The sequence below is a fragment of the Ammodytes marinus genome (genome assembly GCF_949987685.1).
Source record: "Ammodytes marinus genome assembly, chromosome: 6".
NCBI lineage: Eukaryota > Metazoa > Chordata > Actinopteri > Uranoscopiformes > Ammodytidae > Ammodytes > Ammodytes marinus.
Genome location: NC_137235.1, coordinates 23,887,326 through 23,914,997, shown reverse-complemented (window position 1 = coordinate 23,914,997; position 27,672 = coordinate 23,887,326). Strand labels below are relative to the sequence as shown.

The 27,672-nt window shown below is 41.3% G+C and overlaps 3 protein-coding genes across 3 annotated transcripts; 1 reads left to right on the top strand and 2 right to left on the bottom strand.

Annotated features, from left to right (window-relative positions):
• Positions 1–2,046: 2,046 nt before the first annotated feature.
• Positions 2,047–4,683, bottom strand: klf1 (Kruppel like factor 1 (erythroid); the record flags this gene model as incomplete). The annotated part of the gene is made up of 3 exons (XM_080030140.1): positions 2,047–2,222; positions 2,336–3,215; positions 4,609–4,683. The coding sequence occupies 3 exons, from the start codon at positions 4,681–4,683 to the stop codon at positions 2,047–2,049; spliced, it is 1,131 nt and encodes a 376-aa protein (XP_079886266.1).
• Positions 4,684–7,832: 3,149 nt separating this feature from the next.
• Positions 7,833–9,765, top strand: cUnh22orf23 (chromosome Un C22orf23 homolog; the record flags this gene model as incomplete). Its single annotated transcript, XM_080028854.1, has 6 exons — positions 7,833–7,926; positions 8,090–8,152; positions 8,251–8,421; positions 8,979–9,107; positions 9,255–9,355; positions 9,661–9,765. 6 exons carry the CDS (start codon positions 7,833–7,835, stop codon positions 9,763–9,765), a joined length of 663 nt encoding a protein of 220 aa, XP_079884980.1.
• Positions 9,766–9,960: 195 nt separating this feature from the next.
• Positions 9,961–27,517, bottom strand: micall1a (MICAL-like 1a). The gene is made up of 16 exons (XM_080029243.1): positions 26,562–27,517; positions 23,097–23,145; positions 19,387–19,528; positions 18,983–19,083; positions 17,630–17,769; positions 16,257–17,077; positions 16,109–16,169; positions 14,983–15,410; positions 13,640–14,019; positions 13,418–13,552; positions 13,157–13,283; positions 12,849–12,939; positions 12,480–12,553; positions 11,811–11,925; positions 11,664–11,710; positions 9,961–11,518 (listed from the first exon to the last, which is right to left on the bottom strand). Exons 1-16 carry the CDS (start codon positions 26,702–26,704, stop codon positions 11,373–11,375), a joined length of 3,000 nt encoding a protein of 999 aa, XP_079885369.1. The 5' UTR covers positions 26,705–27,517; the 3' UTR covers positions 9,961–11,372.
• Positions 27,518–27,672: the final 155 nt, after the last annotated feature.

Sequence of the window (27,672 nt, the reverse complement as noted above, 5' to 3'; positions counted from 1 at the left end):
GCATATATATGTGTTTTAATTAAATTAAAATCTCCCAAACAGACAGACAAACATCAAGTTAGGTGACAAAAAATGCATAACCCTGCTGTTACTATAATCACATAGTGTGTAGAATATATGGTTTGTTTGCCCGACAATCTATATTACACTCAATTGAAGATTGAGATGTCAGACAAAGATATCAGATAATCTCAGCAGTCATACAGCAAAGCATTGCCCTTAACAGTCACAACTTTATACAGCGTGCCACAAGATTCTACAGGATATACTGATATGTCTTGTATAACCCATATTACACACATTAATGGGAGGTCTTTAGTTAGTGTTAATGTTTGCTGGCTACGCACCCACAATGTATACAGTGTTTGTCTAAGTGGCCCTAATCGCTGAAAGCATGCTAACTTTACATTAGGAGTGAGAACATTCTGGCTGATTGTCATATTCTCAGTTGGTTGAGTAAAGAGTGTTTTGTGGGGTGTGGGGGAGTAACTTCAGGGTGCTGTCATGGTTAAGGTTAAGGACAGGAAAGGTGTTATATTAAGGCAGGTCCTCAAAGAATAAGTGTGTGTGTGTGTGTGTGTGTGTGTGTGTGTGTGTGTGTGTGTGTGTGTGTGTGTGTGTGTGTGTGTGTGTGTGTGTGTGTGTGTGTGTGTGTGTGTGTGTGTGTGCTATAGGGTTATAAATAAAGAGGAAAGCCCACTCCAACATCTTAATCGTCACCTCACACCTCACCGGGGAAATTTTGAGTCTGAGTCACAGAGTTGATGTCTTCAATTTGTCCACGTTATCAGTTTGAGTTCATGTTCAACCTTACTGTTACTGAAACCTAGACTGTCACGTTAAAGGATAACACACATGCACGTGGGTTTTCACAGGCTTTCGGGGAGCACTGCTGCACAGGTGAAAAAAAAGTCTGAAAAAATCTGGGGTCAGGGGAGTTACGATTTTTAAACTGTCCATTTGACAGTGAGTCTGACGATCACCGGATTGAAATGCTAAATCACTGGAGTAATCTTTTAATGTTAATTTGTCATGTACAAAATTATTTCTAATGCCACCACTACCGTAATTACAAATGTGGGCCTGTATTGTTTACCAGGCAAATTGGAAGTTTACACTGGAAACACGTTTAGTTAAAGGTGGAGTCAGCTATTCTGGAGAATGATTGTTGTCAAAAACGTGTTTTGTCAAATTCTGAAATATGTCTTCACAGTCCCCTACCTGTCGGTACTGTGTATGCACTGTATAAAAAAAGACATACAATGTTAATACACAGCCTCGGCTCTGTAAACGGGCATGTTGCAAGCTACGGTGGGCCCCCTTTGTGTACATACCCTTTGTTTACATACCCATTTACAGAGCCCAGGCTGTGTTTTATCACCAGATTATTTTTCTGCGCACACACAGTACGGATCATGCGGAGATTTTTACTGATTTTGACAAAAAGTGTTTTCTCAAAAAGCACTCTCCAGAATCGCTGACTCCACCTTTAATAGCTGAGGTTCTAAATCTATAGGTTAATTTTTACTGATTTAGGTCAGAATTCAATTCAAACTTTAAAAGAATATCCAAGTCATCATAAGTCTTCTACCTTTTATGTGTGTACTTCAAATGGCAGAGGTGTGTGTGTGTGTGTGTGTGTGTGTGTGTGTGTGTGTGTGTGTGTGTGTGTGTGTGTGTGTGTATTAGAGCTGCAATGATTAATCGATTATTAAAATAATCGCCAACTATTTTGATAATCGAGTAATCGTTTTGAATAATTTTTTAATCAGTTTTTTAATTCAGCTTCTCAAATGTGAATATTTTCTGGTTTCTTTAATCCTATTATGACAGTAAACTGAAATATCTGTGTGTTTTGGACATAACAATACATTTGAGGACATCAACATGGGCTTTGGAAAATTTATCAAAATGTTTCACTATTTTATGACATTTTACGGACCAAAACACTAATCGATTAATCGAGAAAATAATCGACAGATTAGCCGATTATCAAAATAATCGTTAGTTGCAGCCCTAGTGTGTATGTGTGTGTGAGTGTAAGCGTCAGGTGTGTCTCTTCATGTGCAGAGCCAGGTGGTCAGAGCGGGAGAAGGCCCTCTTACACAGCAGACACTCGTAGGGCTTCTGGCCCGTGTGCTTGCGGTAGTGACGTGTCAGCTCGTCTGAGCGAGCAAATTTCCAGCTGCAGCCCTCCCAGGAACAGTGGTAAGGCTTTTCCCCTGAGCAGGCAACAATGAAACAGATGGTTATTATCAAAACAGATGCATGAAATGCTTCATGAAAGTTTGGGACTGATTTTGTTATTTTCGGTTTTAGAGTCGGTGTGGTGTACCTGTGTGGGTGCGGAGGTGAGCCTTGAGGTGGGAGCTCTTGGTGTAGGTCTTGCTGCAGCCGGGGTATTCACAGCTATGGACGGCAGGTCTCTTCTTCCCTGTTGGCCTGCGACCGCGCTTCCCCTCCACCCCACCAGGGGGCAGCTGTGGTCCAACCAGCATGGGCTGCTGGTGATGGGGTGACAGGTGAGCAGTGGACTGAGTGTGGGTGTAGTCACCAAAAAGGCCGGTGTTGTGGTTATGAAAGTGTTGCATGTAAGTGTAGTGTCGAGGGTCAGAGGTCACAGCTTGTGGTGGTATGAACCGGCTGTCGGGAAAGGTCACCATGGAGGGCATTTGCAGGGGATAGTAAGGGTTAAAGTCGCACGATGGGACTTTACTGAGGTTTCCTCTGCTGTGCCTCTCCATACTGCCTCCCGTAGGGAAGCCAAACTGATCCACATGAATTTGACTGGGAAATGCAGAAGGACCTGATTGGTTGTTACTATAACCATGGTGGTACAGCTCTGGCTGGATTGAGGTCTGGGTCTCAGCGGGGGACAGGAGCTCCGCCATGAGGCCTCCGCCACTGTTCATGTGCAGATGCTCCTGTCCCGGTTGGTCCTTAAACATGGCCGCCTCTTGGTACGCTCTGTTGGGGTCTAACTGTGGGAGCTGCTGCTGATGATGATCAGTGTTGTCCAGAGAGGGGTTGAGGTCAGGAGATGGGCTGCGCCAATCAGACAGCAGGAACTCAATATCCCAGGATGCCTGGCTGTCGTCGTCCAGAAGCTCCTCCGTCATTTGTTGAGAGACCTGCAGCTGCTCAGAGCTGCTGCTGGGTGACAGCTTGCTGCTCAGAGAGTCCAGAGGGAGAGCGCCACCCTCAGACTTCCACACCTAGAAGGTGTTGGAGAGCATGTTGAAGTAAAGAACACCAAGGAAAACTTTTTAGAAAATGACATTCCACAATTTGCATTTTAAAAAATTGGTTCACAATTTTTTTCTTGCAGTCTGTTACATGCTGGCTGCATCTCTTCCTAATACAGTTTCAGTTTAAGTGATCTAAAAAAGTCAGAATACTTGTTCAGTGCAAAAATATATTCCAGGGTTCATTTGAAAATAATGTGAGGGCTACAGCACTCAGTGTTAATCAGATCAAGCTTATATCTAACATTTGCCAGTCTTTTTAGTACAAAACTATGTGTTGTACTCCCTCCTCTGTGGCTCAGCAAGCAAACACTGTCTGTGGTAACGCAGAGAGGATCATTTTGTACTAGAACGATTTTCTTTCAAACAAACCAGCTTGAGTTGTCTAACTAAGACTGTAAAAGCCTCATATAAGTCACAGTCATGTTTTATGGTACTGTGGATTTTGTCCCACTTCACTTACTGTGCATCGTAACCAGTGAAATATTGCCATGTCAGCTAGACTTGGTCTACTATTCAAGCGCTTTGAGTTTGAGAAAAGCGCTATATAAATCGAATATATTGTTATTATTATTATTATTATTATTATTATTATTATTATTATTATTATTATTATTATTATTATTATTATTGTTATTATTGTTATTATTGTTATTATTATTATTAGTAGTAGTAGTAGTAGTAGTAGTAGTAGTAGTAGTAGTAGTAGTAGTAGTAGTAGTAGTAGTAGTAGTAGTAGTAGTAGTAGTATTATTGTTATTATTATTCTTTATGAGTCTGACATACGAATAATCATTCAGTAAAAACATAATTCTACCTTCTGCAGACCTTGTTCTAGGTATGGGTTACATTCCATTTAAACACCCTTTTCACATGACATTAGCAGGCGCTTGTGTCCACAGCAACTTACAATAAGTGCATTCAACTTCCACAGAAACAAGAGCAAGATTTCAACATAAAACTTTTAAGTGCATACCAAGCACAGGAGCGCTCACAAACACATACTCAGAATATGGGTTTGATCTACTGATTTGTTGTATATCTTAAATGCAAGAGCTATTTGCAGGATAGAAAGCTACTCACTGACGCACCTGCTTAAGAAATACAGGATATTCCTTACCTGTTAACACATAGGAAACTATACAACGCTGATGCTCGTTGGCAGGTGGAAAGTTCAGTATTTTAATGCAAAACAGACACATTTGTCACAAGGCAAAGGATAACATTACTTTCATGATATTCTAAGATATGACATACGATTTATAGCCGTAATATCTTCAGGTTCATCCAGACACTATTCAAATCAAGCTGTTGTTTTGTCAGTGTGTAGGAATCGAATAACTGAAGTGAACTCGATACTCACTTTCATATTGTCGCTGGAGTGAGCGAGGTTGGAGAAGGAGCTGAAGGAAGGTAGCACAGCCTGTGTAACAGCCATCAAGCACTTTGATATGACTCCGATTGACAGTGTCAGCAACTCAAGTGAAGTTTCTCTCTTTTTTTTCTTTGTTTAGCCTTTTTCTGTCTATATCTTTTTTACACGGCCATCCTACCCTTAACCAACCAAAAAGTCAAACCCCAGCTCAACAGGGCCCTCTGCCCAGTTACAGTCCGCTGACGGGGGCCGCAGAAACCGGTTCTTAAAACTGTCTGGTATTCTCCATTACTGCTATCTCTCCCTCCTCTCTCTTGTCTATCTCTGTCAGCTGCGAGTCTCACTTCAAATCTCTCTTTTTCATGTACGTTTTGACCGTTAGGAGGTGGAGCATCAGCCTGACTTTCTTGGCCGTCTCTTTTTTCTTTATGCCTTAAGATTGTTCATTTACAATCACTAAGAAAAAGTCCACTATCTAACCTCAAACTCACTGTCTTCCTGTTCTGTGGGTTTCAGAGCAACTCTGGAAAAACAAAACAAAATCGACGTCATTTCACCACGGAACTTGTGTTTTTTTAACTGGATCATTCTTATGTATCCAGACCAATCACTGAATATTAATTTAATTTTAATATGATGTTTAAGTCCTTTAATTCTTTAAAAGGAAATAAGCTTCAACATTTGCTGAAGCCTGATGACTAAACTGCATTCAAAACTTGTGATCAAAGTAGTTCATTGGCATGAAATATGAACAGTTATTAACCAAAGTAATTTAAACACAATTGTAATGAAGGTTATGCCTTGAGTTATGATGTCTTGGTAAAAGAAAATCCTATAGGCCTAATGATGATCATTCACTTACAAATAATTTTATTTTAAGTAAGTTGCAGGTAAGGCTTTCTGTATTTTGTGTTCTCACTTTGATAGCTACAGTACACTCACAGCCTAGGAATAAAACATATTTTTTTGCATTGCACCTTTCAAACACAGAGATCATTTGAAGTGCCTTACATGAGGATAGAAAAAAATGCACTTCAAAAAAACTTAAACAGACATTCAAAACTTAATATGAGTTGTTAAATAATATAACAAATAATAGCCTATACAGAACGGGTGACATTTCACTTGAAATATCTTAATGATAAAAGACAATTTAAAAAATGTAATTCCAATAAGGAACAAAACATGTTTAATGATGGAAAATTAACACAATATATTAAAATACTGCAATATTATTTAAAATAAAATAAAAAATAAAATCTAAATTGAAATTAAATTGAACCAGTTCAAAATGTACTTGCATTTTCATAGAATAGATCAACTTGTGAGGCTGCATAGTAAAGCAGGGATCTCTGTGTTATTTTTCATTCACAAGTACAGGTCATGTCCGACCACTATCTGATAAAGCATGCTTTGGCACAGAGCAACTGTGTTGGTGCACGAACGGTGAATAACATATCTGAAAATATATTATAAACATACAGACCACACATATTAGTAAGAAATTGTAAACAGGTGAGCAGGTTGGTAGGCCTATAACTCAAAAACAGACATATAGTAGCATACAGTGATTGACTATGATTGAGCTTTTAAGTCTACAAATAAAACCAATCTACTTTGTTGAGCAAGCCAATACCTAACAGTTTGAACACACTCCACACACACATGTACAGGTCCGTCTGTGTCTTGAAGTCATGGCGGCTCTGACTTCTGAGAAGACCTGTGTGTGAAGGGTGATTATAGTCTGGCCGCTGTTTATCTGTTGACATGCGGCACAAGCAGGCTGCTGTCTTCTGACAGATAATGGCCTCCTGGCTGCTGCTGATCCCCGATGAGGAGCCCACTACTGATAAAGACTCTTACGTTCCCTCAGTGACGACTACACCGGACCTTCACCACACAGGCTGGAAACTGTGGTGGTCAGAGTGAACAAAACTCCTCTTCACCAAAAAACACATCACATTAGTTCATTTAGCCTATACAGGAAGGGTTAACTTCCAAAGGCCTTCTGACAATATGATCTCATCAGAAGTGATAATGATGCTTCATTTGGTTTCCTTTTTAAATAAGGAGATAGACTACCACAAAATGCTTTTAATAGGAAATGTAAAACATGTAGCCTAATAGGCTATTACACCCAATACACACCCAAAAATAATCACCTTTTTGTAGCCTATACAAATGTAGTCTATACTTTTTTTTTTTATAATAGCCTACTAATTTTGGGCTAAGTGATATGATGTGGATGACTAATCTCTGTGGGGAAAATAAACATTTGTAGCAGCAGAATAAAGATAAACATAACTGTAGCCTGCCCTATTGTTATTATTTTTTCATTTGGAATCACCAGATTTAATCCATTTCATGATAACAAACTTTGTGGTGGGGTGTGTGTGTAGCCTACACGCTGACACTTTCCTTTTGCACAATATCAGCGGCAGCTGATGGAAGCATGATCCACAATATAGGCCTAGGCTATATTTTTTTGTCTCCATCTGGTGGCACAGCCAGACCAACCTACAGCTCATTACAGTATGCTGCTTCACAGAAGCGCTTCTAGGTTTCTATGGCAACAGACAAACGCCGCTGTCCCAATGAGCCTGACAAATGAAATTAGCCATACCCCTTTGCTACGTGTTTTTGAAGGACTTTGGATAAGAAAAACATTTTAAGAGTAAGTTATCTATCATTTTGTCAAGTCATGTCGTGTCATACTTTTTCTTATAGGGTCAACTTGTGGCCACTCAACTGTTATTGTTAGCCACCTAGCAGAGAGGTCACCAAGCTAATGTAAACACTATTTTAGCTATAGCCCAGTGATGAACGGCACATCCAGTAAAATCACAGACAGTAGTGTCTCTCTGAGCCTAGAGCATCAGGAATTTAGTTCATGCTGTTTTTGGACATATTGGTATATACAAACTGAACTGGTTGTTTTTTGCCCTTTATTTTGACATAATGTTACACCTAAATAAGATGAATTTGGATGTTGACCTCCCAGCTGTGAATCAGAAAATCTCCGCATATCACGTGCATCAATATACCTGCTGTCATTCAATGTCTGTAGAGCCGCGTTGTCTCCAACCACAGCCTGCCTTTCTGTTAACAGATTGGATCAAGTTCACAAATGAAAACTGAGCTGTAACAGAGAGGTTATGTTAGTTGAATCGCCAGGGATGGTGGATCATTGTTGTGTGTCTCTGAAGTTGCAGATGGAGGCCTCCTCACATAGAAGAGTCGGTGGGGGGCTGTGGAACAACCCCAGAGCCAGCCAGTACAGCAAGGAGACCCAGGGAATGCTGAGATGTAAGATTAAACACTTGTTGACTTATTATAGTGGACAGTTGAGTGTGAAGGAGAAACACATAGAAGGAGTTGATGGTGTGTGAATGATACAGTACATAAAAGTGTGTGTGTGCGTTTTTTATTGTAAATGCTTAGATATTTCTGTTTCCTGGTCCTAATATAGTAATGATGCAGGAATCAAGGCTCACCAACCTCCAGATAAAAAGGGTCAATGAATGCCTGAAGAGTAAGTTCAATTTATCATGATCAACATTTTAACATTGCTTCATTTTGTATTTCAACAGTAACTCTTCACTTTAAATTAGTTTATGTTTTACCCCAAAGACGGAGCGGCTTTACCACTGACCACTGATCCTACTTCGGCAGCTTCCACCTCTCTTATACCCACTAAATCTACCCAGAAAGGCCTGTCAGCCAAGCCTCAGAAACGCAGTGCAGAGTCCTGTCGTTCTGGGAACAGCTACGTCAGAGACCAGTTCCATCCTGGTCCTATAAGTATGTTCTGGAAGGCTATACAGTTACTATTAATTCTGCTTTTATGTGTTTTTGACAAGCCTAAACTGCTAAGACTTGCTATTTACTTTGGATTAGTAGTTGACCAATATGGGTTTTTCAAAGGCAGATGCAAATATTTTGAAAGCAGGTCATAAATATATAATGCCAATATCACGTTGTTGTTTTGCATTTGATCAAACAACATTTTTATAATAATAACAAATGAGGAACAAAATTAACTAAAATTACACAGAAAAATATTTGAAAATTTAAATGTTCTATGGAACTTGACCTTCCCTGGTGTTGGCTCTGTAAAATATTTCTAAAAGTGCTGACAAGGCAGTGTCTGCAGTGATTCTTTTTTAATTTCTTAACAGGCTTTATGAGTGTAGGTTTCGGCCTAATCCCGATAATCTCAAAATGCCATCTATCGGCCTGATTTATAGGTCTACCTCTACTGTGGGTCATTCATCATTCCTAAATCAGGGTATCCTTTTTTGATTCTGCATCCTTAGAAATAGTCAGTCTTATTTCTTGTCACTTGTCTTCCACTCTAGAAGATTCAGAGAAAGAGAAGAAGAGGCTTCAGAATATATTTGCAACGGGACAGGAGGAGCCCACAGCTTCATCGTCCCGAAAAATGCCTGTATGTCAGAACCCAGAGGAGAGAGACCCATATCAGGAGGGTGAGGCAGACTGCACATAAACATATGGTGTATAAGAGATACAGCTGTAACAGAGACCAAATGTTCCTAATTATTTAACCTGCTAAATACACGCAGTGCCCCTTTATTGAGCCTACATTTAAACTTGTTTTTTTCCCCCCTCTGTAGTTGTGGATGAGATAGAGGAGAGGAGACAGTTCCTGGATCAAATGGCCTCTCTGGGTAAGGAGAAGCAGTACATCGGCATCATCAACAGCGAGATATCCCAGGTAAACAAGAAGCCATGGTTCTACATGTTGGCTCAAAAAAGTTATTATGCTGTCCTGGCTTTTAGTAACACAGGGTTTTTGTTTCATTGATTTATCGTTATGTATGACTGTATGTTAAATGTGATGTTCCTTTCAACAATATAATTAGAGGTTGACAGGAAGATAAATAGCAATGTAAATTGATCCTAGACATGGCATTAGAGACTTTGAGTTTCAGATTTCATACAAGCTGAGAGGGAGAGGTTCTTATTTATTCTCCCTCAATTACAATTGCACTTCAACTTGTGCTGTGACTCCAATAACAGAGAATTCGACAACTGGAGGGGTTGGAGAAGACCCGCAGAATCAAGAAAGTTGTTGTGATAATTGAGGGAACCGAGATGCCTGTGGAACAGAAAACTTCGACTTGAAGGAGACGGGGGAAGAGAAGACGCCCTGCCACTGACTGAACACTTGGAAATCAGGCACAAGAAATACAGCTTTTCAGATTATGAATTGTTCACGTGTGATGTTGATGAGAGTGGTACTGACTGTATGAGCAGTTCAGGTGTGTTCAGGGTATCAGGTGGGGAAAGCATTACATTAGGACACATTAACTTGCATCAAGTTATTTTTATTCCTCCGCCTTCCAGTGTCAGTATGTTTTTTTACAATCCTGCTGCTGTTTTGGGACAATGTGTAGCTGACAGAAATGTGGTGCTTAAAAAGCCCTTGGTTTCAGCTGGACAGGCACATAGCAGAAACACAGACAAGACAGAGATTACCATTTTAGAATGGAGGACAAATACAAGACATTAACAACAAAACAGGAAGAGAATGAGAGACAAACATTTACATAAACTCATCCACTTATGCAATTAAATAAATGGCACTCGCACAGTCAAATGTTTTCCTATTCACTTTTAAGGCAAAACATGGGAACATACAGAAAGACATTGTAAAATATAAATTAATTATCACAAAATTCAGGTTCCCCCAATTGTTAAAACCGTTATAAACTTCTCTACAGTTGTTAAAATACTGCCTTTTCTAATATTCATTATTGCATTTGTGACCTTTCATATTGATACCCTTTCGAACAAAACATCTGAAGTGTAATACTTACTGCAATGCTCTGCTCAGACCTTACTTTTTTTTTTATATATCAGATTTTGAGTCCGGCACTTTGTTTTTTCGATCACATACTCTGCCATTAATACTGTTTCTATGTTCATCTGCCTCTTTGATAAAATGCATTTACACAAATGACACCATCGCAAAACTATCACTGAAGAAAAAATTTAAAATAAAATAAGGTAACCACAAACGATCATTACATAGCAGCTAGAAGACTTTGGGTATCCATTGTTGGTTGAGCGTTTCAAGGGTAGATGTTGCAAAACTTAAAGAAAAAAAACATCCCACTTTCACTAGTACCACAGGTTCTAAACCAAACATGACATAAACCCTTCCCAGATATCCATCTAATGACCTTTAGATTCAAGGAACAAATGAGACATGTTTTAAGGAGTGTGAGTGAAGAGCGAAGTTTAAACATGTTAAAAACTCAATAAATTTAAGAGATCAACTTGGATCCAACTGACTAAACACAAAGTCAGCTCAAGTTATTCACACCTTTGCGGAGCCTTGACAAAGGCCCACAGGGCAGACACACAATGCACTGCAAGGAAAGTGAAGCAACATAAAACAAACCAGTGCAGTGACTTAAAACCCCACTCTTCAATTCTCTGGCTTGAAATGTGCAAAAGCCTACAAAGAAGTCAGTTCTTACAGCAGTTGAGTTGGTATACCGTCTCTTTAAAAACACACAAAGGCAACTGAAAATAGTCACTGACGCAAGTAAGATGTGAGCAGGGAGTCTATTTTTGTTTGCACTTCAGTCATCAATGACACTTTAAAAGAAGAGCTCATCTTATCTTCTCGACTTTTTTTCTTTTGTCATCCTTTTATTTTTAAATTATTGGCCTTAGTCTTGTTAAAATAGTCTCATATCTTCTTGGAGGAGAATGTGTCCTTTCTATGGCGTTTTGTCCTTGCGGGGGCTGTGGCTCTTGCCTGGTTCTCCTTTATGGCTGAGCCGCTTGAGCACTTTAATAGGTTTGAACTTAGACCCTTTTTTCTTCTTCTGCTGCTGCTGCTCACTCTCTGGTTCCTTATGGAAGTCTGATGAGAATGAAACAAGAAAAAAAGAAAATGAAGTTAAGATCCACATCGGTCCTAAAATCAGAGATGCAACATTCACATTTTATTTGTTTGATGACTCTTCTCATCTAAATAATGTTTTACTCCCTACAAATGCTCGTCCTACCTTTTTTCTTCAGCATAGCTTCCATAAGTTTATCCTCCTCTTCTTCCCTGTGATAAAATGACTGTTAGATCTCTGGTGGTTGACAGATCAATAGACTGTGGGGTGTCAGTGCAGATATTACACAGTTATCTGTCAGTCATTGATTACCTCTGCCTGTCCTGGTCCATGTTGTTGACAATTTGGTTGCGCTGTTCGATGATGGTAACGAGCTCAGCCATTAGCTCCTGCTCCCGACTCTTGTCCTCGTCCGTCCAGTCTTTCTCTGAGGAAGGAAAAGGATCCTAATCAAAGATTTCATTTGGGTCTTCTTTCAGTTCCAGTAATGGTGATTTTCAAATGGCATACATACAGTTTGCAGTAATTAACAGTAAAGCATCAGTAAGTAGCATAATCTCACATCATATTTCATCTACCATCCTGTCAGGAAAGCTGAACACAGTACTGTATTTCTACAACCCTTTTTGAATATGAATAACAACTTATGCAGCAGCTTATCTGTGATATAATCTGGATGTGCAGGTGAAAAGTAGGTTGCAGTCATTTTCTTAATAATGAGTCAAGCATGGGGGGCGCCCTTAGCTCAGTTGGTAGGGCGTCCCCCCCCCATGGGCCTCGGCCAGCAGCGGACCCGGGTTCGATTCCAGCCCGCGGTCGTTCTCTGCATGTCACTCCCCTCTCTGCCCCATTTCAACTCTGTCTCTACACTATCAATAAAGCATAAATATGCCCAAAAAAATACCTTTAATAATAATGAGTCAAGCATTATATGTTAACAAAGTCGATACCTTCTCTCAACATGATATGGGCCACACCCACCTGGTTTGTTGAGAAGACACCTCAGTTCATACTCCACGTCAGCTTGCCTCTCTTCCAGGTTCTGCTGTTTTGATCTGCAGTGAGCCACAGTCACAGATAACATCACACACACAGGAAAGCTCCAATTGAATTTATTTTTTATTTTTGTAAAAGTCTAAAATCCATAATGTATCTAATTTTTTAAAAAAGGATAACAACAGAACAAAAACATCTCATACTAGCCCTGCTTTTAACTAAAATCTCGAGGCACAGTCACTCTATACTAAATAAGTAGGCCATTAATGAGCAGGACTCAACTTCAGCCCACGAGATGCCCCATAAGCACTGAAGTCTTTTAACACTTGCCCCATGCTGCAGTGTGATACCTACGTGTAGACCAGCTCAGCTTCTCGTCGTACTAATAGGTGTTTATCGTGGATTAGAGTGAACCAGTCCACCAACATGCGCTCCTCATCCTCATCTGAAAACACAAGAGAGGATCTCAAAGATAGGTCTGTTATGTTTCCATTAGTATGTATTGTTCTAGGATTTTGTCTTTTTTGTCCCCATTTTCTCTAGGTGACTTTACCTCTTAAATCAAAGCAGCCATTTTAGTAATATTTGTATCATTATGCACTGCTTGTGGAGACAGTTTCATATCTGTGCAAGAAAGTGTACTAAAATGTGTGACGCGTTACCGTTAGGGTTGTCTCTCAGCTTCTTCTCCAGCTCCACTCCCCTCTGCTCCAGTTCATCCAGCCTCTTCTCCAGCTGACTCATCTCCCCGTGGATGTCCTCCTCTGGGATGTACTCATCTGACTGCACCTAGATACATGTTCCAAACATTTGAGTACTACTTGTTTTGTGTTTGACACAGAAAATGTAATTTTTTTTCCCCATTTTTCTACGCTGAAGCATACAATATTATATTTACAATATGTTGTCTTTGGTTTTTGTACCTTGCGTTTGATAAGAGGGAAGCCGTGTCCAGGGGCCGGGGGTCTGGCTGGACGAGGACCTTTAGGTGGTTTGCTTTTGGATTTAGCTCCGGAAGGGGAAGCCTTCCTGTTGAACGGGTTCTCCTTACAGATCCGCTTAAATTAGGAAAAGAGGTACAGCTGGAATATAATGTGCTAAAGTTTATTGCTTTACGTTGTTTCATTTGATGGTGGTCCTTTTACCTTATTGTGCGTTGGGGCCGCTCCTGCAGCCAATGGGCTTGGTCGTGGTGGAAGGCCTCCTGTATCTTTGGTCCCACTGCTGCGGCTGGTCTGCGGTGTTGCAGGAGCAGAGCTGGCAGTTGAAGTCATAGGAGACAGGCCTGGGCTCGGGGAGGGATGAGGCAGGCGCTCGGTGGAGGAGGAGGAAGCGGAAGCTGTGGAGTCGCATGGCGAACAGATGGAAGGCTCCGACACACTCTTGGTGAAGGCGTGTTGCTGGTCGCTGCTGGCACTGCCACCCGACGGGGGGTGGGATGAGCTGTGGTCTGAACCAGAAGACAGGCTCTCTGTGCTCAGAGCTGGAGAGGGAGAGCAAGAGGAAGGCTGAGAGTGAGAGAGAGCTGAAGTGGAAAAAAAGTTAAGTGAGTAACAGAGAGCAAATAGAGCAGGAATGAAATAAAGTGGTTAGGAAAATGTTTAATGGGGAGAGGATGGAGAAAAGAAAAAAAGAAAAAAACAATGAACATCTATTTACAACATTCCACACTTATGTTTTACCTTACTTTACTTTGAGGTGTACCTGTTTAAGATTTGGAGCCCGTTAAATATGAAAACTGTACAGCAATGTTGTAGGGTATATTTAGTTTCATAGTTTCTTATAGTCAAGTTATAAAGCTGATTGAACATGTGACAGGTTCAGGCTGAATTTGCCCCTCAATGTGAGCCAACTGTCAACACCAACTGTTTGGTCCATTGTTGTGAAGCAAGTATACACTGACTAACTCAGATATGAAGGACCTTGTAGAATAAAGAAGACTGATGAGGTGTAGTGGAAGACAGTCTGCATCAACACTTCACAGAATGTAGCTGACTCATTGTTGAGTTTTCAAAAGGACAATACTACAACTACATCAGCATAACTTCAGAGGTTTACCACAAGATGGAAAGCCCCAAGGACAAAAAGGCAGGATGATAGTTTGCAAAATAGTACAGCGAGAATCCTTTAGAACTATGGAATAAATGTATGGATATCATGTCTGTTTAACAAGCAAGATTTGGTTTAGAATGATTGTCCAGCTTCATGGTGAATGCTATCCCGGTGGACAAAGCAATCACATGATTTTTAGGCCAGAAGGTTTCGTGTTTTCGACTGGCCAAGTCTATCATATGACCTCAATTCAATAAAGCATGCATGGAACTTGCTGAAGATCAAGGTCGCTAAACTAAATATTAAATAACAGTTTATTTATGTTGATCTGCCTTTTATAAAAGCTGAAAGTATGGTGATATCCTTGCATGTTATCCCTGTATATAATGACAAACACAGTATGAGCTTCCTTCAATGTGATGCTGATCGAACTGACCTTGATTTCCTGCCGGTGTCTGTGGAGCTCGAGGGGCCGGCCGTTTCTTGCCCTTGGTTCCCCCAGGACTGGAGGAGCGGGAAGAGCTTCCACCAGCAGGGGCCGTGTCTCCACCGGTCCCTTCGGCGGCAGCCTGAGTGATGCGGTACCACGGGTGACTGGCCACAACCGTTGGTGGAACGCCACTTCCTTCATTACCTTCCTCTTCCTCTACCTCATTACTTTCATCGTCGTCGTCATCGTCGAATGGGTTGGGAGGGGGCGTGCTGGGTCTGGAGCCTTCCCCTTTGAGAGAGGACACAGAGGCTGTATTGGGAGGGGTTGCCAGTCCGGCAGGGGGAGGGGCGGGGGCTTTCTTCTTCTTGGATTCTGATTGGACCAGGGCGAGCCAAGGTGGGTCTTTGGGTTTATGGGTGCCACTGGACAGGCTGGACAGTGAGATAGACAAGACAGTGATGGAGGGTTCCATAGAGGGGAAGACGACACAATATAGCCACATGGAAACATGGAGGGTCAAACAACCACAGTACATGCTGTAAACAAAGAGATACTATGATGATATGATTAAGGAGGATGAAATGGTGGCAATGGACAGAAAAAGAGGCATTCAAAAGGTCAGCGATAGGAGAACAACTGTTGTCAAAATCACTTTTGGTCAAAATCAGTGAATTTTCTCCATAAGATTGGCTACCCGACCGTACGGTGTGCGCTTAATAAAAATCTGGTGTTAATGCAGAGCCTAGGCCCTGTAAACGGGTACGTAAACAAAGACCCCACCCACCGTAGCTAGCAACAATGCTATTGATATAGGCTAAGCTACTGATCGACGATAATTGATTGGCTTCAATACCTATTTGAGACTTATTGTCACACTTGCTACACTGCAGTACTACTAAAAACACGTTATCTGTACTTTCATAGCGATAAATCTTAGCCTACTGTATATTGATAGCATTGTGGCCAACTACTGTTTGTCAGTCTGAGCCACATTGTTGTTTACATCTGTTTAAAGAGCCTTGGCTTTGTATTAACACCAGATGTTTGTGTGCACACAGTACAGAAAAGGATTTTGACAAGAATTTTTCTCTAGAATCCCTGACTCCACCTTTAACAGAAGTTCAGCTACCTTCCAGGAGACTGTGATCTTTCTCTTGGTTTGGGAGGAATCGCGGGCTTCCGGTTTTCACCTGTGATTTCAAGTAAAATGACAAGGTGAATATTCAGTAGATCCCATTTTCGTCAAAAAACATTTACATTCTGCAGTGAGCACGCACCGACTGTAGGGCCGTCTCCGGTACGGAGTAGCCGAACCCGTGGGGCAGGTCGAGGAGGAGGGGTGGGTTCAGGAACCCGGCGGGGTGCTGGTACAGGTGGACTGGCACATTCATGGTGATCAGCAGGAGTAGAAGGGAGGTTATCAACAGGAGTAGAAGGGAGGTGATCAACAGGAGTAGAAGGGAGGTGATCAACAGGAGTAGAAGGGATGTGATCAACATGAGTAGAAGGGAGGTGATCAACAGGAGTAGAAGGGAGGTGATCAGCAAGAGTAGAAGGGAGGTGATCAGCAGGCGTAGAAGGGAGGTGATCAACAGGAGTAGAAGGGAGGTGATCAACAGGCGTAGAAGGGATGTCCCCATTAGTCGTTAATTTGGCTGGTGTTTTAGTTTCTTCCTCTTTCTCCGCTTCTTCCTCCTCTTCGTCGCTCTCATCAAAAGGGTTGGGAGGAGAAGAAGGCCGTGGTACCTCCTCTGTCTCTCCGTTGCCCTCAGTCTCTTTGGCTTCTTCCAAAGAGTCTGCTTCATTTGTTGTTACAGCTGTGACTGTTTCAGAGTCATTGTTCGGCATGTCAGCGGCGTTTGTTGGGCCTGCTGGAGAAGCAGTGTTTGTCTGGTCCCTCTCAGCGGGTGAGGTGTGAGGAGTTAGGCTGCGACCGACCCTTTCAGACTGAACCACCACTGGTTTCTTACTAAGATCTGGCCGGCCGTTCTGATTGGCTAAAGCATGCCTTGTACGGTGATGTGTACAGACCAAAGCTCCAGAGTCGCTCCCTAATTTGTAGGATCCCGGAAGCAAAGTGCTGTGACACTCTATGCACCTGAGACAACAATGACACAAGACAACAGTAAGATAAGCGAGTCAAAGATAATCACATTGCTGACCTTTGCATGGGAAATTCAAAGAAATTAGACATATACTATATGGTAATGTACAGCAAACATTCCCTACAACGACAGAGACCATTCCTTTAACTATCCGTGCCTTTTTATCGTTTTCCTTATGGTATGTATTTGATTCTACAATCACATATCGTGCAAAAAATATAGAGCACAAGTTGCACAACACAACAGAGTAAATAAACAAGTTACAACACGAACACAGTACTTTTGAGTAATATTGTCAAGTTTATATTCTGACTGTCAGCGTAGGCACGCTAATACTTCCCATTGTCTACCAGTATTTAAGTTGAGCTAACTTGCGATGAGTAACCTTTGCCCATTTCTTCTTCAAAAATGCACACACAGTTGAAAGAATGGTTCATGTAACCTTGTCTTGTACCCGAGAGTGAGGCAACAAGCAAAAAAAAGGAAAGTTGGACCATTCCTTTAAAAAGTCTATATAACCCAGGTAGACAGTAGTGGTAGTTCACCTGAAGCAGTTGCGATGGTAGAGCTTGCCGTCCACCAGAAACCTCTGCACCAGGTGGACATGTTTCTGGCAGGCGGCGCAGGTGCTGCTCAGCGTGCTGCGCTTGACCACCGCTACACCTGTCTGAGCGTCCTGGCTCGGCTGGTGTTGTTGACAGGGAGGGAGACATACATGTAGAGGAGACGTCGGGGGGATGTCAGGGCAGATGGAGAGTAATGTTGGAGGGGGGAGATCAAACACGGAGTCAGGATTTCAGGATGTGGATGAACGTTCTGCTAAGCTAGCTACATCTACCGCTCATTAAAAAAAAAATATGGGTCATTATTACTGCATTTCCTTTTCAGTCCAAAACATCATCATAATTGATACAAAAATGTACTGCATGTACCGATAAGTTAGTAAGAATATCCAAACAGCTTGGGTTAGAGGCTCAGGAAGTCACATATCTTGGATATAATAGATATTTAGGATGGGTAAATTGCTTTTAGGCATTTTTATTTGGTGTTATGTGAAAAAAAGGGGGTTAGCAGCGGCGAATTCCAAAACTTGGCACACAGTGTTAGGATTCTGTTAGTCTTTTTATGTGCAAGAGATGGTTTAAAAAAGACTGACCTAACCGTTTTTGCTTTCAACTCCCAACCCACCCCAACCCCCACCCCCATCCTACTGCCTAGGCTCAGGACCAGAGAGTGGAGGGGGGATCAGATGTGAGGAGGAAGAAGAGCAGGAAGAGGAGGGAGTGGAATGGATTTCCATCTGAATAGGAAGGGGGGGCGGGGTGAAGTTGAGGGGTTGAGGATGCCAGTACATGGGAGTATGGAGATGGAGGAAAGAAGTTGAAGGCATGCGAAAGAAAAGAGAGACAGGATACAAAGGCTATCTTTATAGACTTGCGCTACCTCTGCTGTACAACACAAAGCCCACCAAAAGGAAGTGGTCCTTCTAAAATACTTATGCGGGTATTGTATATTGTTGAACTCAAAAATGGTAGGGTGGGAGTTGTATTGTACAAATCTGATGACTTCATTCCCCCAAAGAGCACATGCAGAATTGCACCGAGATGATCCAAGGCTTCAGATACACACTTATGTACTACCAGATAAATATGTAAGTTTTCTGTGTGCTTATCCAGGCCCTAAAAAGGACACCACATTCACAATATTAATTTTAAAAACACAGCTTGCTAGCATGCAGCTCCAGTAGAGCATCACACAGAAATAATGTAGTCCAGTAAAGCAGTTTTTATGGGTATTAAATGTAGACAAAAAAAAAAGAAAGAGTGATAATCAACACGTGCACAGTGGAATTCCTGTTTGTCTCTGTGTGTTCTCCTGGTGCCAAGTCTTGTTCTTACCTCAGGCTCAACCACTTTGTCTTCCAAAGGGGTCGGAGGCCTTTTCTGGGCTGGCTCATTGTGACCGACAGTACTAAGCCTTTTCAGACAGGGGGGGTTTGCTGTGGAAAAAGGGAGTCATCAGTTAATAAAATAAACTCATTAACTCAGTTGTTGTCACACCCAAAAGCTATACAAGGTGCTCCATCTTAAGACGTGCAGAGGGTGGACAGTTTGTATGGCTCCGAGATCATGAGGATGGTGAACAGGGTAAGAGTGAGCTTTTTCCATCAGTCAAAATCATCCGATGAATATACTTAAGAACAAAATTGTGACATTAACCCAACATTTTACTCAAAACGTTACGCTTCAATTGGACACTGTTCTCATTGAAATCCATCTGAATGCAATATTAATGTGGCCACCTTGAGACTTGTTGTTGAAGAAGTTGTAGTACTGAGAGACGTAGGTGATGATGCTGAGCCGGTCAGGCACCTTCATGGACACCATGTCTTCTGCGTCCAACAGCGCTGGAATCCCCAGCTGTGTCTCGGCCACTTCAAAAGCCTAGGATGACGCACAGACAGAGGAAACGGAGGGAAGGAGATAGGTAGTTAAGTAAGAGGCTGAGACATGACACTAAATAGTGTTTCCATGCATGCCAATACCTTATTATAATAATTATTATTACTCACAAATATAACACAAAGGCAGTGATCTGAATTACGTGATTATTCAAACTGCTGTCCAATACTTAAACCAGGTAAACTAACTGGTTTGAGGATGATATCAGACTATGCACAACTCAAGCAGACTAGGATTGCTCATTAATATTTCAACTCTTTGTGTCTCATCGATCCAATTTGGTTTTGGGAATCTCCTAGGGGATAAAGTAACTGCAATGGAAACTGTTGACAGTGAGGTCTGTGGATCACCCCGGATAACTGGGACAATGTTTATTGAAAGGCACGTTGCTGTTGCTTTCAAATATAATCCTTCTCAAGGCTTTGAGAACAACAAACGGACGGCTCGAAAAACACTTGGGAAGACAAATTTTAATTCAGGAAGTGGAGTTACTTCATACCATGAATGTTAACTCAACTGTTCATTATTTGTCTCTGTGTGAACATGCAGAAACTGAGGACAGACAAGATTCTATGTTGCATGACACAAAGGAAAATGCTTAGTTTCTATAGCTCACAGACCAGCACTAAATGTTTTTAATAATCCAATTTTGCTGCCAAAATATCAGTCATTTGCTCATAAGGTAATGTGATGTTCTTTGAGGATAACCATCAGTCTAATGAAAAATTCCACTGCAGCGGAGATTGGAAGTTAGAAATGAGAGAGTTGGTAAGGTTATGCAACAACAGGGATACAATCGCTGGCAATCACTCAACACTGAAATAATCCAGCCGTCAAATGCTACACTTGGACAAAGTGGAACTAAACCTAAATTAATCTAAATGCATTGTAAGACAAAACAGCTACTCTGCAATCCTTGTGGAAAAATATACTTGGAATTGTGTCATTGAGTCAAATTCCTTGTAAGTGTACACATACTTGGCCAATAAAGCCAATTTAGATTTTGAAAATCCCAATAAGCCCAGTTTTAATTAACCTATTTTAAGTGAAATTGATATATTTTGATAAAGTGTTCAGATAAAAAATATGTTATTGGATTGGAATTGGCTCTTTGCATTAAGACCAAGTCAGGATGTAACTGATGAGTGATACTCCTTCCAGACAACAAAGCAGGTCAAACATGTCAGGGTCATCTGACCTGCCTTCATGAGCCTCCCCCAGACCTCTGTTGAATACAGGCCTGACCCTTTGATTACCAGGAATTTCTATTGATCATTGCAATGACTTTGATTAAATAGATCAAATCAGTAGTTGTTTCTAAAATGAGTGTCAGCGCAGACCTCTGCTCCTGCTGTTTGTATTGGTTGATGACATCAGCTTTACATCTGCAGAGTGCAAACAGCTGATATTTACAAATAGATGTGAATATTATAAGTGTCAGTTAGCCACCTGGAGTCACATACAGCTCTGGAAAAATTTAAGAGACGACTCCAAATGTTCAGTGTCTCTCGTTTTACTATTTACATGCATATGTTTCAGTAGAATGACCATATCGGTTTTGCAACATAAACTCTCAACAATATTTCTAACAAATTCCGGAAAATATATTGTCATTAATGAGCATTTACATTAACCCATTGATGACTATGGCAATCTAGGATGCATGTCCTTAATGCCTGAGGGTTTTCTGAAAAAATAGTACGAATTGTCAAGTCTACCAAAACCTTAATATCTAAGCCTGTGTAGCACATAGAAACATGAAATAAAATACATTTAAAAGTTAAGGTTCACATGTTTTATTTAAACATGCTCCCCTAGCGCTTACAAACCAACAAATATTTCTAAAAATCGTCAAAATTAGATGAATTAAAAATTTATTAAATATTGTTAATAAATAGATGCAATGTGTTGTGTGATTTTCGTCAGTAGTCTATAGTAGACCTTGATTCTGCGCACCAAACGCCACTAACTGTTCTGTCGCCGACATAGCTGGCGTATTTTTTTTATTATTTTTTTAATTTTTAATTTTTTTGATTGACATGATTTTCGGCAAACCACACAACTTTTGGGTGGTCACGTGGTCTTAAAAAAATCAACAAAACCCACCTCATGTGTATTTGAACCAATGACAGTGCATTCAATGCTGGGAATGCCATGAAAATTAGATAAAGTAATAATGCTGCACGATGCAGCATCAGGCAGGAGAGCCAATGTGGCATCGCGCAGCAGCCGTCATCAATGGGTTAAGTAATGTAGAGATGGAGATTGAAGAAATATCCAGACTGGTCTCCTAATTTTTTTCGGAGCTGTACATTATGCACCTGGTATCCTTTGACTTTTACCAAGTTCCTTTTTGAATGAATGTCACCTTGCTGTGCATGGCACGCTACGATAACTCACTTTTCACAATGTAGACTTTTCACACATTGTGCAAGAGGGAGTGTGAGAAAACAGAATACATGACAGAATGTGAGCGAGAACTGAAACCGACACTTAAGAGTAACTTTGCTTACCAACATTATTTTGTCAGTGCCATTCTACAGTTAGCAGTAATGTGTGCAGAACTACAATGGCAGACTTAGATTAAGAAAGAGTGTATTCCGGTGGCAACAAGGAATCCACCTGAGACAGCAGTCAGATATGAGCAAGGTCAATAAGAGCTACTTGTTAAATAGACAAAGGTCTCCAGTATGAAGGAGGTATTATAAATGTAATAGTAGATGAGACAACAATGAAGGCGCTCGCATCTGGCTCCCTTATAATCATATAGGACTGTGGTGATGGAAGTGGTTTTCTAATTTATGTTGATAAATTACTCAGGCGTAGGCCTTACATATACGGTGAGTTACATGCTTTTGTTTAAAACCCGGATGACAGCCAGCACACAGAGTTTTGTCTCTGGGGCTTCCACCAGCTGCCTGACTCTCCCTAAAAGCTGTTGGATACAAAGAACGTAAACAGCAGCAAAGAGTTGCCAAAGATTAGCTCAGACTGAAATGAGGAGACTCCCATTTCATCCCTCAATGTTCTGTTGGCTTGCTGAGAAAGTGGAAAAACCCATCAGGGGTAAGATTAAATAAAAAGTCATTTGCTGGTTTCAACCCACTTACTTTTTTTAACAAGCTGCAAATTCAGCACTTTTGAACTTGAAAGCCTCCATACACGGTCTCTCCACAGGATTATGTCAAGAATTTGTTTATAACCCTGAACGCTCTGGCTTCTTCACTCTCCCTCTTTTCACTCGACAGGCTACCATCAGTTGACGTTACAATTCTCTCCACACAGAGTCAAATTTAATGAATTGTAAAGCTCAATTATTCTACAGCCGAATGAAACGCATGCAGTTACCACATCCACACCTGACACTAAGGGTTAGACATATAGTAGTTTTTTATGTTATTTAACCCTCTTTTAACAATTTGTCTCCCCCGTTATTTATTATTTGTTTTAATTAACTCTTAAATCCAACTTCAATACATTAAAGCAAACTGCAGCGCAAGATCCTATGAGTGCTGAAACCTCAAAAGATGCACCTGTAAAATTGACTCACCAGTTGGTTGTTCTCGAATACATTTTCTTTAGACAGCGAGCCGAAGTCTCTGGAATGATAAGAAAGGAGGAGAAAAAAAAGTTTAAATTCAAAACAAGGCTGAGCTGAGAAGGCCAGGTGGTCAGTCAGTGTGTACAGTTATACAGCCTGCAAGCCATGGCATCTCGTTCTATATCAGGAGATGGAGATTATAGAACACCATAAAGAAATCACTGTTTGAGCCATGCTGCTGATACAGAACGGTACTGTATTTAGCTTGTCAACCCATTTCCACTTATGTTATGAACCATCAAAAAGCTATTATTGGCTTGACAGAGTGACAGACAGGAACGGTGGCAATGGGCAGATCAGCTTCCGGTCTACCACAGCTGACAAGTGGGTCCCAAACTGCACATAAATGTTGCATATAGCGTGAAAAAAAAAAGCCAGTACAAAAAGGAAAGGGAGCTGCTGCATGAAACGGGGAGTGATGGGCTGATAATTACAAGGCTGTGCTTTAAAACGCCTGCAGCGAGGAACTAATGGGCCAGGCCTCTCACCAGTAAACATCCTGTAGTAAAAACTGGAAAATGTCTGAGGTGTCCTGGGATGAAAGTGTGTGGTTGAGTGCGTAAGTCTGTGTATGTATTTTGACAAAAGGTGTCCGGTTGGCAGGACAACCGTGTTACGGAAGAAAGAAAAAAAACACCACGACCCCGGTGACCATGTGGAACTCTCAAGATGGCAAAACCTTGTGAATGAGCTGTGTGTTGGAGCCACACAAAGTGACCTCTGTTCCCTGTAATCTAGTTCCCATAGTCACACACAGACACACTGACTAGCAGCTATAAAGTCAAGAGATCATGTCAAAACAAGTCTGTTTTGTCAGATATATTGACATTGCCCTAGTGGAACCTGCAATAACTTTAAAAAGGTATTGCCAAAACAGTTTTGAGTTCAATTTAGTTTGACAGGACAGACAGTGGGGTGTGTGATCTTCTGAACGTAATTCACTGTGACTCAGAGTCCCGCTCGCTCCAAGGTTTATTTTGGGAAGGAGGACTGCTGAGGAACGGTGTGTGTACAGTGAGTGTGTCAGGCATTTAGACGTCCACATGATCCAAAAACCTGGGAGAGCCGGTATGTCTGCTATATCTGGTTCAGTCAGACGGAAGCGTTCGTGCTGGATAATACAGGATTGGGATTCTCTGTGACAATGTCGTGACAATAGAAGATGTAGCTTCAAAATACATAATAAATCAGTGATTTTAGTAGAGAGAGAAAAACAAGTGCATTACAAAAAAAAAAAAAAAAAAAGTCAAAGTAACCCACCTCGCATTCCAAATCAAATACTTTTTTGTTTTACTATACTAGTACTACATACTAAAGCATGCTGGTTTGCATTCTGCAAAAGACAATTGTATGTCTTGGGGCCCAAGACATACAATTGGGGCATCTTGTTATTTTTGCATATTGCATTTGACATGCATGTATTCGGACATCCTAAATATTTTTCTAGCATAATAAATAGTATGGAAGTATGGATATTGGTACAAAACATTTGTGGATGATGAGTATTTCCACAGCTATATTGCATGATAAAGTTTCACCACAAACTTCCTATGAACATAATTTGATCTAAATGCAACTTAGACAGCACTGTCCCATGCACATTGGTTAACTAGGCCATGGAGGATATCTTTCAGCAATATCTCCTCCCTATCCACTGGGTTGAAGGACAGTTGGTCTGAGCTGTAATTCAGATAAGGCCATTTGCTGTACTTATTTAGGTCTCCCCTTTGCATCAGTATGATGTGTTTCGATGAGAGTAATACACTGGCCCGACAGCGCAGGGCAGAGCTACAATGGCCTGACCCAACGTTAGAGCTAAATGCAGTTTGGCAGGCTGAGGTCTCATCTGCAGATTAGCCTGACGGACTGTCTGTCTGGATCAGAGCGGGTTCCACTGGGCCACTGTAGATACACAGAGGCCTGAACAGGGGCAGGAGGCATGCTGGGACACAAAGTGAAAAGCCAGACCTCGAAAGCTGGGTTTTTAGGATTTGTCCGCGCTCTTACTTTCAGCTTTACTGCTGTGAAGCTGAGTATGCAGATATATTCCACTTCACTGACTTGTCCTTCCGTGACTGCTCCAGTGAATGTTTGCTTGACCTCCACCAGCCAAGCGTGGTCCAATTTGCTCACACAAGTCAGGAGGACCACCTGAGACTTGAGCAGAATGGACAAGCTGTTGTTTGTCGTCTAGAAACATTCCATTACATCACAATTTTTCCTCCAAGGCAAAGGAGGGACACATCATGTCAATTGCTAAATGCTTTTGAACTGTCCAACAACAATAAGAGTTGTTGGCCTGTTTCACACGGAATCAAACCACTAATCCTGATGCTGTGCAGTGTGCACTTTCAGCTGGACTACACAGAGCCACATTGTACTACACAGGACTGGTGCTTTTCCATAGAAACGCATGTCCAATGTGAGTCATATGAAGGTCAGAGTTTCTGTACTGTATATCATGTACTATGACTGTCTATATACATAGCATGGAAACCTGTCAAATCAAATGATTCGCCTATCTATTCTGGACACAGAGATGGAACTGAGGGGCCGTTCCCCACGCCACACTTTTTTGGTATGTTTGAACAAACGCTGGTTAAACTCTCTTAGAAATAGTTAATAGTATGCGAGTGGGGGATTTTTTTTTTGTCTCTACCAAAACAGTTGCATGTGATAACACCCTTGTGCCTTTAATAATGGTAATTTTAGTCACATTGATACTGGGGTAGTGTTTTGTGCTAGCTTCTCTACTGTATGTGTAGGTGTAAAATGCAGAGAGGAGGGGGGTGTTGTTACAGACAGGGCATGGCTTGTCAGTCTGAGTTACTCACAGCACACTGGCCTCTCACTGACTACCATAATACATTTTGCTTACATGATAAACCATACCACCAAGACAATACAAAAAAAACATATAATATCATCAACTTCATTAATAAATGCAACATAACTGGCATATTCTTTTTCTTGCTAAAGGTATTCATCCACCAGCAATATCTCATTGAGCTGTTCTAATGCAGAGTTTTGAGAGAGCTTTCTTCTTTAAATGGATTTAAAAGAGCAAACCTCTAATCTTTGTTGACAGGAGCCTGCCTTACATAATGGCTTAGTCCTTAAAATGATGGAGTAATGGAATAATCTAGGGCACAGATGAGTTAACCGAGTTTGAGTTTAGACCTACATAGATTAACATAGCTACAAATTATCAAAGTGGCTAAAAACAATTTGTATTTGATGTTAGAAGTCTGACACATCTAAAAAGGTGTGTCCACCTTTCCCTGCAGCCAGCTTCAATAAAACAGCGTTTATTACAGTGAACTTGAACCACTGTTTAAACTATTTTCTTTGAAATTGCCTATTTGTGTTATGTCAGTTGGGTTAGCTGTGACGGAGTTACGCCATGTTACTTACATTAATTCAGGTCTGTAGCGATGTATTATGGCACAAAACGCCAAGCCGTCCCGAAAGGACGTTGACATGTCTCGTACATCAACGTCGTTGTAATTTTCACACTGTATCCGACACCACTCCTGGAGAGCCTTCAGAGATCCCATGATACTAATCTTTAAAACAAATCCAAGGGCTGTTGGCGACTGATATCGAGTCTTCTTATCCCAGGTGTGACAGGAGACAACACAAATGTATTTTCTCTTGTCATAAACCAGTCATCAGCAGCGTGTCAGTGCAGGGGCGACAGCAAGGCAACACCCGATGCTGCGATACGATACATTCATCTTCAGCCAGTGAGTCACGTTCAGAACTAGCATGTCTCGCAGACTCGCACGCTAGCTAGATCTTAGCTAACTTTTGCAACTTCAAATCGCAATATGCCCCCATTTATCTCATTTACCGGGTTTCTCGGACAGCAAAGACCACGTCTAACTGGAACTTTGACCAGACCCACGGAGATAAAATAGCGTCTTATATCCAGAATTGATTACGGTAGCTTGCCAACAAAGTTCTTCACGTAGCCAACTCAGCTAACCAGTTACGGTACGTTAGCGTGCTGCTAGATTATATCTGTAGTTTGCAGGTTTGCTTCTCTTTGATAACCATGAGGAATGTCTTTGTCAGTTTCGGGCGATGATGTATTCAGCAGAAGCAGAGGTGACAGTTGCCTCCCTCCTTGAGATGGACCGCGACACGGCTTTTCGTTGGTAGGTGCAGTGGTCGCAACGGCTGTTAGAAACACTGAATAAAAAGTCAGCTACACCCGCGCAGCTCGCGACGCCCTACTTGAGACAACAAAATTAAAGCACACTGTAAAAAATAATCCACGGATAATTGCTGCTAAGGCTCTGGCTGCAGCATGGACCTATGGGCTGCAGTCAAGCCAGCATCGACTTCAAAACACGGTCAAACTAAACACCCACTGCTTTGCGGTACTTGTATGGTAATAGCGTGTGAGAACTGTTTTCAAAATAAAAGCCGGGTTCCGGTGATCGTGATGTCACTCAAATACAAAATAAAATACACGAATAACCAAATAAAACCAGATTGATAAAATACACTGACAGTCTCT